Genomic DNA, 19,336 nt, shown 5'->3' on the forward strand with positions numbered 1-19,336 from the left:
TTTTTTTATTAAAAAATCGTATAAGAAAATATGTAATAAAAATAAGCATCTGTAAAATAATATATACGATAAGGAAAGTAATATCGCGTTCGTTTAAGATGTGATAAGTGGATGTGATTTACAAACGCCATGTATTTACTGCGATATTTTTTCGTATCACAGTTTACGAGCAAATTATAAATTATATAACAGGGGTGGCCAAGCTCCTTAATAGTCGAGCCATTTTTTGAAATTTTTAGCGAGCCGCAATTAAATACGCATTTAAAAGGTATGCAAAAAAGGTACTAAAAAAATTTTTTTACACAAATTATATTTATTGAAAACATAAATAAAATTACAAAATAAGAGTACTGAGTTTAAATGTTAAAAATTAAATACATTTATTTTACTTCTCTTGATAATTCTTTAAAATTTGGTGAATAATTGGTGACAGCACTTCTCAGTAATTCTTTGAGATGCTGGTTAGTTAATACTGGTCGGTGTTTGAATTTCACGAATTTTAAAGTGGAATAAAATGATTCACATAAGAGAATCATTTAAATAATGGAATAAAATGATTCACATTCGCGCAGTTTTCGATGAGTCACGTCATTCTTAACTTGGACGGAAATTAAATTTGTTACAACATATCACTTAGTCTCTCATATTTGTTGTCAGTAATTTAAAAGACATTTTGAAACACATACGGAACGATAATAATTTTTATTAAATATAATAGCACAAAAATGAAAAGGGAACTCGGGTATAATTATTGAGAGCCACTAATAATCCTTCAAAGAGCCGCATGTGGCTCACGAGCCGCAGGTTGCCCCCCCCCCTGTTATATAAACAAAATAAAAAAGACAATATCGTTTTTTCTTCTGGGAATAGTTAAATAATTGTTAATTAATAGAATTATTGTATTTGTCCATAAATACCAACAATCCAAACAAACACACATTTAATAACTTTAAATCACTGAAAACCTTCTACAGCACAATAACTCAAAAAACATTTCATTTTCGAAAAAGAAAATCAATCTTCAAATTAGATTTGTATTTAAAATAATCCAATACTTTAATAATTCGATATTTTTAAGCATCGTGATTGTACATATTAAAAGGACTTTAGTGGCTGTTACTTATCTGGATAAATTTTAGAAACAAACTAAATTTTCTGAATTAACCACATTGTTTCGCAATACATTATTATTGTTACCGAGCATCGAAGCAAAAATGACCAAAAACGCCTCTGTGAACTCAATTTCTATATCCCTACATAAATAACTAAAATATCTCGTATGAAACATACTATTAACAATAAAATATGACTAAATTCCGGATATTGTAACATATTGACCAATTTACCAGACACACGAACCAAATCTGATCTAATGAGATATGTTGAAGTGAAATAAGTGAGGCATAACTAAGGGGGGGAAACCACGTGTTCTTCAACCCCAACTTCCCCCTTTTTTCTTAATCGAATGACGCATACCCATCACTATAGTGCTTGACATTCAAGAGTGGCTGGCAAAGAAAGAGCAATAAACTCGGACCACAACATCGCCCAAAGCACAAAACCTACTGTTCCACTTTTTCACTTAAAAGAAAAACAAAAGATTTCTCTTACAAGATATGTTTAAAACAGGCGGGGTTTTCTTTCACTTCCACTATCATAATTCAGTACCCCCCTCTTTTAACCTCTGCCCCCCCCCGTCAGAGCTACTAAAAAAATAATTTTATATGGTATGCAGTCTTGAGTGAGTAACATAAGTAGGTGTAGATAAGTATTCCTTACTACCACTTTTTTTTTTAAATACTATCTTGCGTAAGTGGGGAATGTTATTAAACATGAAGTAGAATGGAGAAATGGTCAACTTGAATTCACTTCGGTTCTTTTTAATAAGATTAGAGTTGTAAATTTGTCCTGGCAAGAATATCCGTAAAATATTAATGCTTTTTTTTTTAAGTATTTTTTCCATTTGGCCGGCACAAGCGATGAAGTTGCCAATGCAAAGTCAAACGGCGGTTAGTAAATTAAATTACTATTGTTATAAATTTCTATTTAAAAAATGAAGCAAAAAAACCTTTTGAAATAGAAAAATCCCTAAGAAAAAATTATACAAAAAATAAATAAAATAGAAAAAAAACCTTTAGAAAAAGTTTAAAAAAATAAATAAAATTGCAAAAAACCTTTCGAAAAAGTTTAAAAAAATAAATAAAATAGGAAAACACCTTTAGAAAAAAGTATAAAAAAATAAATAAAATAGAAAAAAACCTTTAGAAAAAAGTATAAAAAAAATAAAATAGGAAAAAACCTTTGGTAAAAATTATAAAATAATAAATAAAATAGGAAAAAAAACTTTAGAAAAAAGTATAAAAAAATAAATAAAATAGCTGAATTTACTTAAATAGAAAAACACTTTTTTTCCCCCTCTACCTAAAATCCACAAATATTTCAAAATGCTACGCGGAAACTAAAAAATGTTAATTTTNTTCTGCACATGCATTTGAATATAAATTTCTGAGATTTTAAATCTGTTATTTTACCTTAATTTTAATTAAAAAATATTTTAAAACCTGCTGATTACCTATAGTATAATTAAATTTCAATATAATGCATGGCAACTGTTGGTAGTTTTGAAGTTTATATATTTTTTTGGCAAACTTTAGTTTTTGACATTTTTGACGGGTTTTTGACGGTTTAAACCAGTATTATACCCTTGTCATGTCAAAAACCACTTTTTGACGTCAAAAACCCAACCCTGCGGTTAGTAAATTAAATTACTATTGTTATAAATTTCTATTTAAAAAATAAAGTAGAAAAACCTTTTGAAATAGAAAAAAACTTTCGAAAAAAGTATAAAAAAATACATAAAATAGGAAAAACCTTTAGAAAAAAGAATAAAAAATAAATAAAATAGGAAAAAACCTTTAGAAAAAATATTAAAAAAAATAAAATAGGAAAAAACCTTTAGTAAAAAGTATAAAATAAATAAAATAGGAAAAAACCTTTAGAAAAAAGTATAAAAATAATAAATAAAATAGGAAAAAACCTTTAGTAAAAATTACAAAATAATAAATAAAATAGGAAAAATCCTTTAGAAAAAAGTATAAAAAAATAAATAAAATAGCTGAATTTACTTAAATAGAAAAACACTTTTTTTTTCCCTCTACCTAAAATCCACAAATATTTCAAAATGCTACGCGGAAACTAAAAAATGTTAATTTTTTTTTTTTAAGGAGGCAGGAAACTAATTTTTAACTTTCAATTTTAACGTAAATTAGCATCTTTTTTTAAGTTTAAAAATTGATAACGTACTAGTAAAACATAAATAAGATTGCTTCATAGCAATATGAGAAGAAAATAGTTCATAAATAATCTGTATCCAGTCGATAAATTAACAATACCCTAAAAAAAACAATAATGCATAAATAAAAGAATGCATATGGAAGAAAAAGTTCCGAAAAAAAGGAAAAAAATTAATAAAAATCCGGAAAATAAAAAATATAATCTTTTCATCAGCTCACACGATTATATCCGCAACTCCTTTTTGCGGATATAATCGTGTGAGCTGATGAAAAGATTATAACTTTTATTTTCCGGATTTTTATAAATTTTTTCCCTTTTTCGGATTTTTTTTTCCGGTTTCTAATTATTTTATTTTTATTATTATTTTTCACACACACACACACACACCTTTTTTTTTTTTCATTGTTCTGTAATTTTTTCCATGTTTTCTCTGTATTTTGAACTTTATATACATACACAAGTTTGTATTCACGCGAAACTTTCAAACTTTCACGCAAATAGCTCGCGAATCTTTTTTTCCAGAGCTTTGAACAGGATAAAGACAGGCACGACTGGTATTCGATAATGAAAACAATTCTTTCCTTTATCACAATGATATATTAAATTCTCTATGCACGAATTTCAACATATAAAGAGATCAATGGTTTTAAATAACCTTCTATGAATTTCAGTAAATTAGCTTGTAAGGTCTATACGCCTATTACCTTCCTACTGGCGTAACGTTTAAGACCCAAGCATTCATTAAATAAACTGTTCGCCTCATAGCGTTCTCGAAGGTTAAATATGCAACAAAAAGAAAGACTTTTTACCGCTACCCGTAGCTTGTTTGTTGTTATGTGCATTTGGGATCTTCTAACATTTCGAAAACAACCTTAAGTTTTTTTTACTCAAAACGCTATACATTAAGATTTGCGTAATTTATGAGCTTGCCAAAATAAATTAAATGTTGTAGAGTAATATAAGTTCAAAACGGTATGTTTCTCCTAGAAATCTAAAATTTTTTTAAATATATATATCTATACATATCACTTAGAACCTTTTCAACCAATCTCTTCAGATTTCGAAAGATCTAATCTTCAGGTAATGAAGTGTCATTAACTACCAGATTTTATCTCCAAATATTTTCGACACACAATAGAAACTTAAAATAAAAAATTATACCATTAAGTAATATATATATTTATATAGTACCTACATTTTTTTTAGATAGTAAATACTTGGAGCAGCACCAGTTTAGAAAATATGCAATTTAGAACGATTTGTACACATTTGGAACACTTATGATAACAGTTTAATTTTATATAAAATTATTTAACATAATTTTATTTTATTTCAAAACAAAACTTAGAGAATTATAGAGTTTTTTTTTCTACAGCAACGTTCTTCAACTAGCTGTAATAACATTTAAAGGCCCTGTCATGATAATTGTGCAAGTTCCATAAAAATTTATACTTTCAAAACAAAAGCAGTTTGAAGAAAAGGGGAAACAAAAACTTTTTTCAAACAAATACTTTAATTGGCTGTTATCAAAAGGTAACACCACCTCAATTCTTTTTTAAAACTAGAATGAGATGTCAAGCCGACAGTAAAATTTGATTTCACGTTTAACTTGGCGCAGTATTCGATTCTCCATTCACGCTTACACAGCCAATTGTTCATTACACAATTCGAAGGAGATTTGAAAGTAGGTTTGGCGAACAATGCTCAGGTCAATGAAGACTCTTAACGTTGGGTAATATTGGAAGACTAAACAATTTGTATTAATATATTCCAGAAATGTATCACAAAAAGAAAGCCTAACAAATCGAAGAAGCGATGATTGAATAAAGAAAGAGATAGAGTATCACGTGATTAAACCATTCGGAAAATCATTGCCATCGCAGAAGGCAAGGATGCACGTCTAATTGCGAGATGGTATCTTAGTAATTATCTTTACAACCGCATAAAAAAATTCAAAAATAAACAGCACACGCGAGAAATAGTGAATTACATTCAGAGCATTTAATGTAATACATTAACTTATAAATGTTTTCTCAAATTAGCTGAAAATTCTTCTCCAAAAAATAAAAACGATTTTTCCGTGTTCTTTTTTCTTTCTTCTTAACACTAGAAAGACTGAAATACTTATATTGCCCAAAAGTAGTCAAAATGACTGCATTGTGAAAGAATAACTAATGTATAAAGAAATTTGTTTAAAATTAATTTTTAATATTTTTGATATTATTTTCAGTTATATAACAAGTTATTAGTAAATATCAACAACAAAAACAATTATAAAAGTCACAAAATTCTACGAAATTGTGTCATCATTGTTTTTCTAATTGAAATTAAAAAGCAGTCAAAATGACTTCCTCGGGCAATCTAGTGTTAATTAACTTGGATACCTCAATAAGAAAATTGTAAGGTGACAGTTGGAAATCATATCAAATATTTTAGTTTGGGTCCGATATAAATACCTTAAGTTCATTTCCACTTATGCTATGAGCTCAGTCGCCATTTTGAAATTACCGTAGGAGAGGGGGTCAAAATTTTTAGAATTTGTAAAATTTTTAATGTTATTTAAATATTTTAGCAAAAGTCAAAAATTGGTTATAAACTATACAAAAGGTGTGAAAAACAACAGCTTAGATAAATAGCACAGCTCCAGGTAAATGAAAAGGAATTTTACTGGAACAATTTGGTGCAAAAATAATTCTGCATATTCTTTTTAATAATAAATATATTCACGGAATAAATATAAGTTATGATGAATTCTCTTCGATAACTGGATTTCTGAGAGATTCTGAGAAAAACAAAATTTCAGGATGAAAAGTGATTCATGATGTTTATGTCATGCATCAAGCTTTGCATTATAATAAGGGCAAAATAAATAAAACTGCAGATTGAGGACAACACTGAGTAATTTTCGTGAAAACGAGGCAGTTAAACGTCACGAAATGAGCAAGTTTTTACCACAGATGGAAGAAACAGGCAAAAACTGATAAAAATCCTCTACTTTATTTTACTATCACTACCAGTCAAAGAAAATACTTAAAACTTTTATTGGGAAAAAAAAAAATTTTATTTTGATTTTCTTTCAAAAATAATCCTCCTTAACACTAGCCTGAGGAAGTCATTTTGACCGCTTTTTAATTTCAATTAGAAAAACAATGGTGTATATAATGACACAATTTCTTATAATTTTGTGATTTTTTTTTTTTTTTTTTTTTTTTTTTTTTTTTTTTTTGCATCATTTTAAAGAATATAATTTTACAAGGCAAAATACAAAGTTTGAGCAAAATCGGTCGAAAATTTCCTAAGAAATTTAATTCCAAAGTAGTCATATTTAAAATTCGATTTCTCAGAAGCTATTCGCACGATTTTGCTCAAATTTTGTATTTTGCCATGTAAAATTATATTCCTTAAAATGACGCAAAAAAATTTTACACCTTACGATTCAAAATTTTTTAGACCATTATTAAAAAAAATTATTGAATATAAGTTATTTTTTGTATGGCATTATCCTTGAATAAACGAATCTTGTGTGCAAAAACTAACATTAAGGGATCTGAACTTTGGACCACTCTCCTGACCAAATTATTGGCACCAAATTTCCAAATTATGGCTACCCTCTATATTTTGGGGGTCAGAAATCCGAATCCGTCGATAAAAAAGTATGTTTATTCAGAGAAAACACGTTTTTGTGTCTGATTTCGTAACTTAAAATATCGTCTGCACTTATTAGCATATTTGAGGCCAACCCCTCGAACCATTAAGATTCAGTCCTAGAACGCGAAGATCCGATCATTAGATCAAAAGTTATTCAGAGGGGTCTGTTTGTTAATTTGGCACTGTACATGGTATGAATTTGTGCATTAGGATCCACAAAAAAAGCGTAAAATTAATATTTAAGAAAATAAAAAAAAGACAATATTGAAATAATATTTTCCTACAACAGAAACAGATACAATGTTTGAAGAAAAAACTCCAATACAATAAAATAAAGAAGCTTTAGGATCTAATAGAAACTGCCAAATGAAATTTAGCATTAGATTATATCAGCTACACACTTTTCATAAATGGATTAGTCGCGTCAAAGAGGAAGAATTCATCAGAGGATGTATGACGTAACAGTGATGTCACTACGATAACCAGAGTAAACATATTGCTTGTGTGACAAATGCGAAAATTCAAAAGAACTGTTTGCTTATATCGGAAAACAGATTTTTTACACTCTTGATCTTTTTTATTTGCTCTTTCCTCAAATAATAAATTGTAAAAATATTTTAAAATCTCCAAGCGAAAAAAAAAGAACAAAATAGGGTGGCAGTTTGGTCAGAAGCTGAAACTGATAAGAATTGAAATATAGATGTTTGTCTGCATAATTATAGGCTGTTTTATTTGCTACTAGAATGAGAGATAGTAATTCTAATACAAATGATAGTAATACAAATTATAAACTAAATCATTCTGGGCAGTAGTGATATAACTTAACGTTCAAATTTTTAGAGCAATTTAATTGGTGAAATCAAAAAGCAATTTAATTTGTTTTGAAGCATTTTGGAACAGCGACTTTGAACTTTCTTAGAAATTTGGAGTGACAGTTTTGGAGAAAGGAGCAAATGCATTATTTTTAGTTACAAAGTGATTAAACAGATTTTTGCTCCACTAAAATTAAACAATTTTTTCCCTTTGATGGAAACAAAACATGCAAATTTTTCATAGTTGGTAAAAATGTCAGTCTTAATAAAAAATTTCCAAAAATTTTTATAATTATTGATCTTAACAAGCGAAAATAGTTACGAAAGCTTTTTTGCAGAAGTGTCGTTTTAGAGCAATTTAAAGGATTTGAGAATTTTAATGCTTTGACAGCTTGAAGCAACAAATTAATTACTATAATAAATATCCATCAAAAATTTCGCAATTCAGTCTGGTTGCTTTGCTGCAATACTAACCGCATTTACCCCAGGTAGTATAATTAGGTGAGGAGAGAATGCGTAGAGGAAATAATTCCATAAATCGAATTCAGATTCGGCGAACTGCGCTTGTCATACATTCTTATTTAAGTTCGTTAAAAAAAAAATCAAAAAGATATATTTTACGCATGAAATGTTTCTTTATAAATAATTTAAAGCATTATGCGAAGTAAAACAAATTAGCCTAAGAAAAAATAAATATAACTTGAAGCGTTGCCATCAATAAATATGTAATTCAAAATTTATTTTAGTGCGGTATTTTTTATAACTGAAATAGATAAAAAGTCAAGGACAATCAAAGACAGTATCTGCCGACAAATGCAAATAATAAATTAAATATCTCTCCCTAACCTCGAACGACAAAGCCTGATAAAAGTTTTCGAAATATGAAAATGCAATACACAATATCAATTTATCTCGAAAAATAGGTAGATTTAAGTTGCATTAAGAGCTTCAACCATTTTTAATATTACTTGTTTCAACTGATTTTTTTTTTTTTTTAAATTTGCGAAACATTTAAATATTTTCGCAGCAACGTACACCAAATGCACACTTAATCTGAACATTAAAAAAGAAAACAAATTTAAAGAAAGGATTATAGCATAATAATAAAAAAATACATTGGCTTTTAAGAATAAACTGCAACTCTTTTAATTAAATATTCACGTTTTTTTCCCAGAATAAAAATGAATTTGGCGATTTACTTTGTCTTCTTTATTTCGGTTGTACTCAATTAAATTTTGAAAAAAAAATACTTAAAAACAAATTATGAATTTTGAAAACTTTTCATGAAAAACAAAATTTTAAAAAAGAAAGACAATTAAAGAAACCTTTGTGTTTAAAAGCATAATATCAAAGTTAATCCTTGAATTGAAAGATAATAAGATTCACGTGCGGCAAAAAAAAAAAAACAAAAAAAAACACGTGATGTCTTGTTATGATAACGTACAACCCTATCGTGTGCACATAAAAAAAACTGCCATTTTCGCAACAAAGGGAGGATCAATTTTAAAGACACAACACAAAGTTTTAAACACATTTAAAAACATGTGAGTCATGGAATGCCAGAATGAATTGATTATTTCAATCTTAAACCAAAAAATATATTCAAAAGTCTTTCAATTTATAATTCCACCTATTCTATTTTACTATTTTAAACAAAATATTTAATTTTGAAAAATAGTAAATAAGTATAAAAAATCGTTCGCATTTTTAAACTCTAAATCAAAGTTTGTTTTCTCTTCTTGCAATGTTCGGGTTGCTATGACACATTTTAATCTTCAAAAATAGTTAACCATAATTTATGGAAACAATTATACACTAGGGGGTTATAAACCTTTAAGAAAAACGATTGCATCTTTTTAAATTTCTCTTTTTTAAACGAAGTATTGTTCATTAATGGGTTTAGAATGATTTTTTTTGTAGTTGGTTGAATGTAGAATTAAATAGCAGAAACGGTAGCGGCATAGCTATGTAAAACACAAACGTAATGTATTCAATATAAGTGGAATCAAATGAGAGACTTATAAAAAGACTTTAAAATGAAAGAATGGAAACAAAAGGAGAAATGATGAACAGAGAGTCTGGGAGTCTAGTCAGGGTTTACCTGAAAAAAATTTCCTTTCAGAGGAACTATTTATGATTGGAAATATATTCTTGCAGTGATAAAATCTACATTTTAGGAGAGGGGGAACATGAGGAGGAAAAAAATAGTTAATGTAGAATACGAGAGAATTATATGAGTGCAATTTCTTTAATAACTAATATTTTTAAATATATATTTCATCGAAATAAGTTTTATTTAACTTAGCAATCAAAATTAACAAAAAATTAATTTCAAACCCTTTACAAGTGTATAATAAATTTTACATATTTAAAAATACGAACAACGTTAACAGTTAAAATTTGGTAACTTTGTTCAGTAGAATACATCTCAAAGATAAAAAGGAAGGGGGAAAAATCATTCCAAAACTTTTATCAGTTACATTCCCAAACTTATGACTTTTGTGTACCCTATCTAAATTTTTCGTAACGGTGTGTACCATTAATAAGAAAATGAAAGTATTTTTTTTCTAAAAATATTTTTATTTAGAATGGAGAATAAAGTTAAAAATCACAACTGGCTGTTGACACCACAAAGTATTAACTGTTACGTAGATACGTAAAAATACGTAATCGTAAATTTTCATGACTAGCTTTGTTTTTAAATAAAATTTTATGAAATTTTCAATTGCAGCAAGATATGTCGCATAAGAAAGCGTACCCTTGGGGGTACGCGTACCACTTTGGGAAATACTGAGTTACTAAGTAGTTAAGAAAATTGAACTCGATAATATTCTGAAGATTTAACATGGAAGCAAAATCACGCTCACAAGAATAAATATTATAATATTTATGTACGATTTTTGAAGGAAAAAAATTCTTTTTGTGAAACTGTGACAATGCAATCGTTGCAGAGCGATCATGAGGACCAATCCCACTTTTAAAATAAATATATATTCGAAATCCACAGTTAAAAGTTCTTTCAAAGCTCTCAAACGTTTGCAAAAAGCAATTAAAAATCTACAGCATAGATATCTAATGATGAGATCTAGAGCTGGACTTTATCCAGATAGGAAAATGGGGTCCCTTTCATCACTTCATTAAATGGGAAGAAAGAGGAATGAGGATAATTCCAAGGTTAAACACATTCATTGATAAGAAGACGTTTTGCAAGAATAACTGTGTAACTCTTTTCTTAGACAGATTTCAACACTTCAGAAACTAACTTTCTCACTACATAACTTTATAAACGAAGTTTTTAAGGTATGCAGTTTATTGAACAGACAATTCTTAAATTTAAAATTAGGATCAAAGATCAGCTAAGATCAAATATCCATATTTTCCTCGCTTAGGTCATCTGTAATAAATCAGCATTTAATTTGTTATAAAAATTATTTTAACGAATAAAAATATTACATTCTGAGAAACTGTTTTAATCATTTAAAGTTTAAAAATATAACAAACCTTAAGAAACCTGTTAATCTGCTTTCGGCAAAAAATATATTTTATTCCAGAAAATTTGCAATAGTTATAAAGAAAACATGATAGAGTAAAATAAAGTTAATGATTGAAATTGTTTAGTTAAATGATTAAAGGATTTTTTTTAGAACAAAAATTTATTTAAAAAAAAATTTGCCGCTTAATTTTTTTCAAAATGGAATATGAATAAATATGCAGCGTTAATGGATGGCGGTTTATATTTACAAAAAGGGCAAGGAGGGCGCATTTATTGGGATCAAAGGGCAAGTAGGGCGGGCCGCCCTTCTAAAAACGCTTGCGGAAAGCACCGCTACGTAGTATAATGTTTGTACGCTGTAATGTTTGTACGCTGTAATGTTTGTACGCTGTAATGTTAGCATGAAGTAATAAAGCATAGAAGATAAACTATTACAAGAGCACATAGCTAGCATGCATAGAAAACGAGGTTTACGTTCACGGTCTTAATATTAAACTTATCAGAGTAGAGATGTTTGTGTTGAAAGATAAATCAGCCACTATTTTTTTGTAAATCGTATAAAAGTACTATTTACATTGTTCAAACAAAATGTCTTACAGACATAACTTAAAAATAGAATAAATGTAACAAAATAAAAGGTGGCAAAATTGTTACGATGAACCTACATTCGAAAAAGGTAAAGCGTAGAACCCAACACAAACCAAATGGTAAGCTTATAATCAAACTAAATGGTGAAAGTGTCACCCAATCGATGTCAATAATTCCGATACGATAAAATATTTGTAGGATGTAATGTTAAAATGATGTAACGACACGTAAAAGACTATCTTTCTTGTCCATGGAGCACAACTAGCATGCACAGATAACGAATAACAAAATTATCAGCGTAGAGATTAATGTTCTGAAATTTGAATTCACAAGTTTTCTCCAAGTTGTATAAAACTACTGTTAAGATTATTAATAGAAAATGGATCATATTCTTTAAATCATTACATTTTAAAAAAAAGAAATCAATATAACAGAATAAAAGGGAATGGGGACAACTACCGTACTATGAACCTGCAATCGTAACAAAGGGTAGAACAAAAAAAAATCTTCCAAAGCCCCCGATATATTAATAACTTATTCAGAACCATTACATTTAGGCTTCATCCAATCATTGTCAATAACTCAGATATGATGTAATGTTTATCATTCCAAATAAAATATTAAAAAAAAGTAACACGATAAATAGTACTATCAAAAACTCATTCTTTCCTTTTGAACTTCATGACTCAACGTCTGAGCAAAGCAAGATTATTGCTTTCATAACAAAAAATAATTTATCCACCGGGATAAAATGGAAAGTCACATTTAAGACGGAAGAAAAGAAAATAAACCTTGATAACAAAAACACTCGAGTTTGCGTAGAGAATTTTAGAGAAAAGAAAATTGAAAACTAAGAAGAAAATATGACAGGTGAATTGATTTCCAACATGCGAGTGTCTTGTATTGTGGACAGCGACCAACATCTTCTGAATCGAAAGCCGACACCCGAAGTTCGTAGAAAGGTAATTTATTCATTTTTTACGAAATATTTTTTTTCTTCCTTTGTTAGGAAGATGAAAATTAAATACTCCCGTTTAATATTTTTTAGTATTATTAATTATCTTACATACTTGATATCTTAAATTTTTTGTGCTGCAAAAATATATCGTAAAAGATTTTCTAAATAAATTAGTATCCGTGACGTCACGGCGATACAGTGATGCCACTAACGTTATCCAAAAGAAAATTTCATTTTAACACATTTAAAAAAAATTTACAACGTTAGCCTAAAATTAACGTTAGCCTAAAATTATATTTGTTTAACATTATTTAGGGTAAATAGTTAAAATTATTATTAGTTACATATATTCCTTATATAAGTATATCATTCTTTCAGCAAACGATTTAGAAACGTTCTTGAAATAGTTTTTTCACATCCATTTGCGAGACTATGACAGAATCGCTGCGACACAGCGATATTGTAGCAGAATGTTACAGAGTTCTTGCAGGAAGATTTTTCCTCTGAGAAATAAAAATTTTGGATTTCTTTCCTGCAGAAATTATCGAAAGATTTTTTTTTCTTTTTTTTTTTGTAGAGAAACGCTTCTGGTTTTCTATTGTCTTTATATAGTATCGCCAATAGTATCGTAAATCCATGTAGTGTTCAAGATTGTTCTTTTGGCAGTTATTGATTTTCACGTGGATATGGGAAATATAGGAAATATGAATTGCACATTCAGATAGTCAAATTTTTGGGCAATGCTTTTGTCGATTTTTTTTGAGGGAGGGCAGATATAGCTATTGATTTCCACAGTTTTTAAAATCAGTTGCTTTTAGCACCATATTAATTACAACAATAGAATCTCGTAACCCCTTTTCAATGAATCCATTTATATTTTTTACGGTAGTTCACGAATTTTGATTTTTTAATGTAATCGTGATTTACAAAATGCGAAAAAGGGAATAATTAGTGCATTCCCCTCCCCCCAAATAACAGAATATCACCCATATTAGAAATAAAAAAATATTATACATCGAATTTAAAATATATATATACAATTTTTTTTCTCGTCAGCACAACAACTTCTGTTACTTTAAATGAGTAACATATATATTTGTTATTATTAAAAATATCTTGCAGAAAGATATCATTCTTTCAGTAACAATACTTCATAAGTATTGTTACTAAGCATATTAATTTATTGACTATTCATTGATAATTTCATTCAACTCCATTAAAATACAGAACATTTGTTCTAAGTCGGAAACTTTTTAAAGAATTTTTCTTCGAAAACTATATGATGCATTCAATAAACTAAGCATATTAATTGATTGACTATTAGATAATCTAACTACTTAATTTAGTTACAAAAATGTTTAATTAAGCTTTTTAAAGCATAAAATCTAATATATAATTATAGTAAAAAAAATAATATAGAATAAACATTGTTTTTTTTTACGAAATAGATTAATGGTTTTTATCATAAGTCTAAAGTAAATCAACCATCTGATTATTTTTATCTATAATATTAAAGATGAATTGTTTATGTGATCAAAAATGTATACAATGCAACCGCTTATCATGGTATCAACAAATTTGTACTTAAAGTATTATTATTACTAAATTTGATACGGTTACCAAGCCATATGCTGTTGCATATTATTTTTCTAGCCTAATTAGAACAAAAAGATCAATTTGATAACTCGTCTTATCCTAGTAAAATTTTAACAATAGAGAACATCTGACTTTGTATGCAATCTTCATTAAAAATAGAAAGTTAGCATCGATTATTTTTTTAAATAACAAAGGCCAATTTAAGTATTTTTTGGAACTTTCACAAAATAAGCGTTTCAGTGTTAATAAGTCAATCAAATAATATTCAATTAAAAATTGAAACTAAATTATTATCTTAACTTTTCTTAAGAAAAGTTAGAAAGAAAAATTCTTTTTTCTTTTAAATCCTTAAACTGCTAACGCTTACGATATAAATATTTTAAAAGTAGTTTTAGATTTTGAATGTGAACAAAAAATTATTTTTAACAAATTTAATTTCAAAATATAAATCGAAGTTATTTTTCAAGAGTCTAGAATGCAGTTACAAATTTTCCTACTTTAGTATCACCCAAACGATTTCTTAATTAAAACTTTTTTTTCTCTTTATTCTAAACCTTTTTCGTATTTAGCAAAATAATTTTGGTGTGTACAAAGCCAAATGTGTAAAACATTTTGTTTTAATCCAGCAGTTGAGTACACAGCTATATATTCAAAAAAAAAAAAAAAAAATTACTAAAAATATTTCTACAATTTCTAGGAGTATTTTTTTATAGACTTAACTACAACGATAATGAAGTATTGCCAGAAATATATACAAATTTAAAAAGAAAAAAAAAACCTTGAAAAATTTTAGCACTTAATAGTTTTAGAAGAAATGTAAATAAGTAGCAAACAGACTTAGGGGTTGTAAATTTTTGCCATTCTAGCTATTGTTGCAAGCATATAGATATATATAAAAAATAAAAAAAATTAAAAAAAAATATTTAAAAAATAAAGTAAAAAATTAAACATACACTTATTATTTATTTCCAAAAAAAAAAAAAGAGCTTTTGTATAGTCTTCACACGTTCTATTTTTCTTAAAAACATCTCTAAATGAAATATAATTTGAATTTAAAAGACACAGTATAATAATGCTAAAAAAAACATGTCATTTAATGTTTTAAACATATTTAAAATAAAAGTTTAAAAGTGTTTTAAATGCAACAATCCTGGCACTTTTCTTTAAAATTCTTCGAAACTAAATTTGTTTGTTAGCTTTAAAAGTATGCACGAGGCCGACAGAATTAAAATCTAAACTTGAATTCCAGAAAATAGCTGCCAGACATTGGCCGACATTGTTTAATATTTATGACTCAAAATCACACCTACTTTGCAGGTGAATCAACTGCCTTATCTCACTTTTTTTACGAACTCCACATACCAACCGATGAAAATCCAAGAAAATGTGAAATTTCATTCATGGTTATTTTCAAAACGTGAGGTCATTTTATGGGAGCATATACCTGATAATTTAAATGGAGAATAACATAATAAATAAGCAATATAATTCATTACTCACTTTAAGTAGCCGTTAATTTTTAAAGTGACTTAATTTCTATTTTTAAGAAAACAAATCCGTCACTTTAAGTAGCCGTTAATTTTTAAAGTGGCTTAATTTCTATTTTTAAGAAATCAAATCAGTCACTTTAAGTAGCCATTAATTTTAAAGTGACTTAATTTCTATTTTTAAAAAAATCATATCAGTCACTTTAAGTAGCCGTTAATTTTTAAAGTGACTTAATTTCTATTTTTAAGAAATCAAATCAATCTAGTTGCTTTTTTATGTTTCTATGTTATCTTTCCATTAGTAAACAGATTGTAAATAATTTCAAATAAAATGCATTACGATTTTATTTATAAAGAACCGGCTTGTTAATCATATATTTTTTAAAAAAAATCGTAATTTATTGTTAATTTTAAAAATATACGAATTTAAAGAATTACTCACCGATAAATTTTCGGTCGAAAAATTTTCTATTCAGGATTCATAAAAATAATTTATCGGAATTTATTTATTTATTTATCTTTTTATTTTGAAGGAGATCGATAAATTAATGATATATGAAAATGTCAGCAATTCATTTATCATTGATTATATGTGAGAATAAAACAAAAAATGAAATAAAACAATCAAACGAGTGATTGATTGTATTTTATTTATGTTCAAGTTTGCAGTAGAAGTTTAGTGCTGCATTAAGAATCGTCAGTAAAAATAACATATAACACGTTTAATAAAAAATTCACAAAAAAGTTAATGGAAATTTTTTTTAAATAAAACATTTACATTTTTTCAAACATAGCTGATGAATTACTAATCGGAACTGAGAGCCTAATTACAAAACATTAAAAAAATAATAATAAATTATAAAAATCAAATTTTTATTAAATTTTTTGACAGTCACAAATGTCTGATATATGACCTTCTCGTAAAATGATAAACATTATTCATCGTTAATTTTTCGGTCGAAACATTTTTAAATGGGATTCATATAAATAACTTAACGGCATTTATTTATCTTTTTATTTTAATAAACAATAAATCATAATTCATTGTTATTTTTAAAAATATATGAATTAAAGAATTATTCACCCATAAATTTTCGGTCGAAAAATTTTCTATTCAGGATTCATATAAATAATTTATCGGAATTTATTTATCTTTTTATTTTAAAGGAGATCGATCAATTAATGATATATGAAAATGTCAGCAATTCATTCATCATTGATGAATGAATTGCTTGTATGAATGCAACAAAAAATGAAATAAAACAATCAAACGTGTGATTGATTTTATTTTATTGATGTTCAAGTTCACAAAAAAGTTTATGAAAAAAATTTTTAAATAAAACATTTAAATATTTTTAAACATAGTTGATAATTACTAATCGGAACTGAGAGCCTAATTACAAAACATTAAAAAAATAATAAATTATACAATTAAAATTTTTATTAAATTTTTTGACAGTCACAAATGTTTGATATGAGATTCATATAAATAATTTAACGGCATTCATTTATCTTTTTATTTTAAATTAATAATAATTTATTGTTAATTTTAAAAATACATGAATTTAAAGAATTATTCATCGATAAATTTTCGGTCGAAAAATTTTCTATATGGGATTCATATAAATAATTTATCGTAATTTATTTATCTTTTTATTTTAAAGGAGATCGATCAATTAATAATGTATGAAAATGTCAGCAATTCATTCATCATTGATGATTATATGTCGAATACAATAAAAAATAAATAAAACAATCAAACGCGTGATTGATTTGATTTTATTGATGTTCAAGTTAGCAACAGAAGTTTAGTGCTGTATTAAGAAATGTCAGTAAAAATAACATATTAGACGTTTAGTAAAAAATTCACAAAAAAGTTTATCGAAAAAATTTTAAAATAAAACATTTAAATATTTTCAAACATAGCTGATAATTACTAATCGGAACTGAGAGCCTAAGTACAAAAACATTAAAAAATAATAAATTATAAAAATCAAATTTTTATGATGTTTCTTGACAGTTACAAATGTTTGATATGTGACCTTCTCATAAAACGATGAACATTTAAATGTGTAAATCGAATTCTCTCCACAGATTTGGCAGTCTCAACACACCATTAACGGTTCTTCGTAATGCATTCTTAAAGCTTATCGAGTCTTCTCGGTCGGTTAAGTAATTTTGCGCCCAAGTAAATCTGTAAAATTTATGGAACGAACTTAATTACATGATAGAAGTTATAAATTAAAAGTTCACACACAAACGTAGAACATTTGAGGCTAAGGAAGAAGCATTGGATATTTTTATTCTACTCTTTATAAGTTTGCATCAGTACAGCATCAAGAATCGGTGGCAATAAAAAAAACAGTAAAATAAAAAGAATAAACTTAAACGCATATTTTATGAAAAGTTCACATTTGGAACATTTGCAACATTGGTTATTTTGCTATAAAAAGTTTGCATCAGTGCAGAGATGCCAACTTGCTCCGGACAATAAATATATATTTTAAAGCGGTGGTTTATCAATCTTAGTTCACGGTTTAATAAATTCAATGTAGTAGGTTTGTATCCACCACTATTTCTAAATAATTCACAGGTTTATATAATTCATCCAGGGCTATCATCACTAAATAATATTTACAACATGCTATACCTTTTAAAAAGCAAGCAAAACTAGTCAAATATTTGCAAAATTTACTTTGCAATTATTTACCGTTTTTTTTTTAATTATTTTGGCGTATCCGGAGCAGTTGGCATCTCTGTCAGTGCAGCATAAAGAAACGTTGACAATAAAATAAAAATTTTAAAAACTGCAAATCATATGATTAATTGCAAATTAGATGTTTAATGCCGGGGTTTACAGAATGATAACAGTTGCTATTAAAGTGCTTTTAATGTTATTATTTCAGTAGTTTATAAGTTTTGAAAAGAAAAATGATAAATTCATTGTTTTTAAACTTTCATAATAAAATAACAAAACTGTATTCCTCATCTCACAAAAACAAATGAAAATTTACTTTTTTTCGTATTTAGATATTAATTTTTTGAAAAAACTATCTTTTCTAAATGCAAACGTTGATTACTTAAAATTATCGTCAGGATATGCTACAATTTATGCAAATAAGCAAACGAGAGAATAATGGACATTAAAAAGTGTTCTGGTAAATGAGTTTTATATTTTTAAAAAAATTCCATAAAAAAGAGAGATAATTTAAATATTGAACACAAATTATAAAGTGACATTACAAATCCATTTACATTTATGCGATAGTTTCTCCATTGAGCACAATAGCGAGAGTTATTGAACCTTGAGCGATTCTCTGCGTAGCTTTATTTCGTTTTTCGTGGTTACATCAGGTCACGGACTATAAAAAATAATACCATGAATCATACTAAACAATGACTGACTATTTATTACTAATTTAATACCGGTGTTCTTTTCTTTTATTCGTCAAATATAGTT

General features: G+C 27.0%; 2 protein-coding genes across 6 annotated transcripts in view; one reads left to right on the forward strand and one right to left on the reverse strand.

Moving 5' to 3' along the window:
• Positions 1 to 19,336, reverse strand: part of LOC107438082 (alpha actinin) — a 70,214-nt gene that overhangs the window by 38,018 nt on the left and 12,860 nt on the right. The gene's annotated exons all lie outside the window — the stretch shown is intronic.
• Positions 12,498 to 19,336, forward strand: part of LOC107438107 (serine palmitoyltransferase 2) — a 63,682-nt gene continuing 56,843 nt past the window's right edge. The window contains exon 1 of the mRNA XM_016050291.3: positions 12,498 to 12,797. Coding sequence (XP_015905777.2) covers positions 12,699 to 12,797 — 99 coding nt within the window. The 5' untranslated portion in view covers positions 12,498 to 12,698. The remainder of the gene's footprint in view (positions 12,798 to 19,336) is intronic.

The sequence above is a fragment of the Parasteatoda tepidariorum genome, chromosome 9, assembly GCF_043381705.1.
Source record: "Parasteatoda tepidariorum isolate YZ-2023 chromosome 9, CAS_Ptep_4.0, whole genome shotgun sequence".
Taxonomy (NCBI): Eukaryota; Metazoa; Arthropoda; class Arachnida; order Araneae; family Theridiidae; genus Parasteatoda; species Parasteatoda tepidariorum.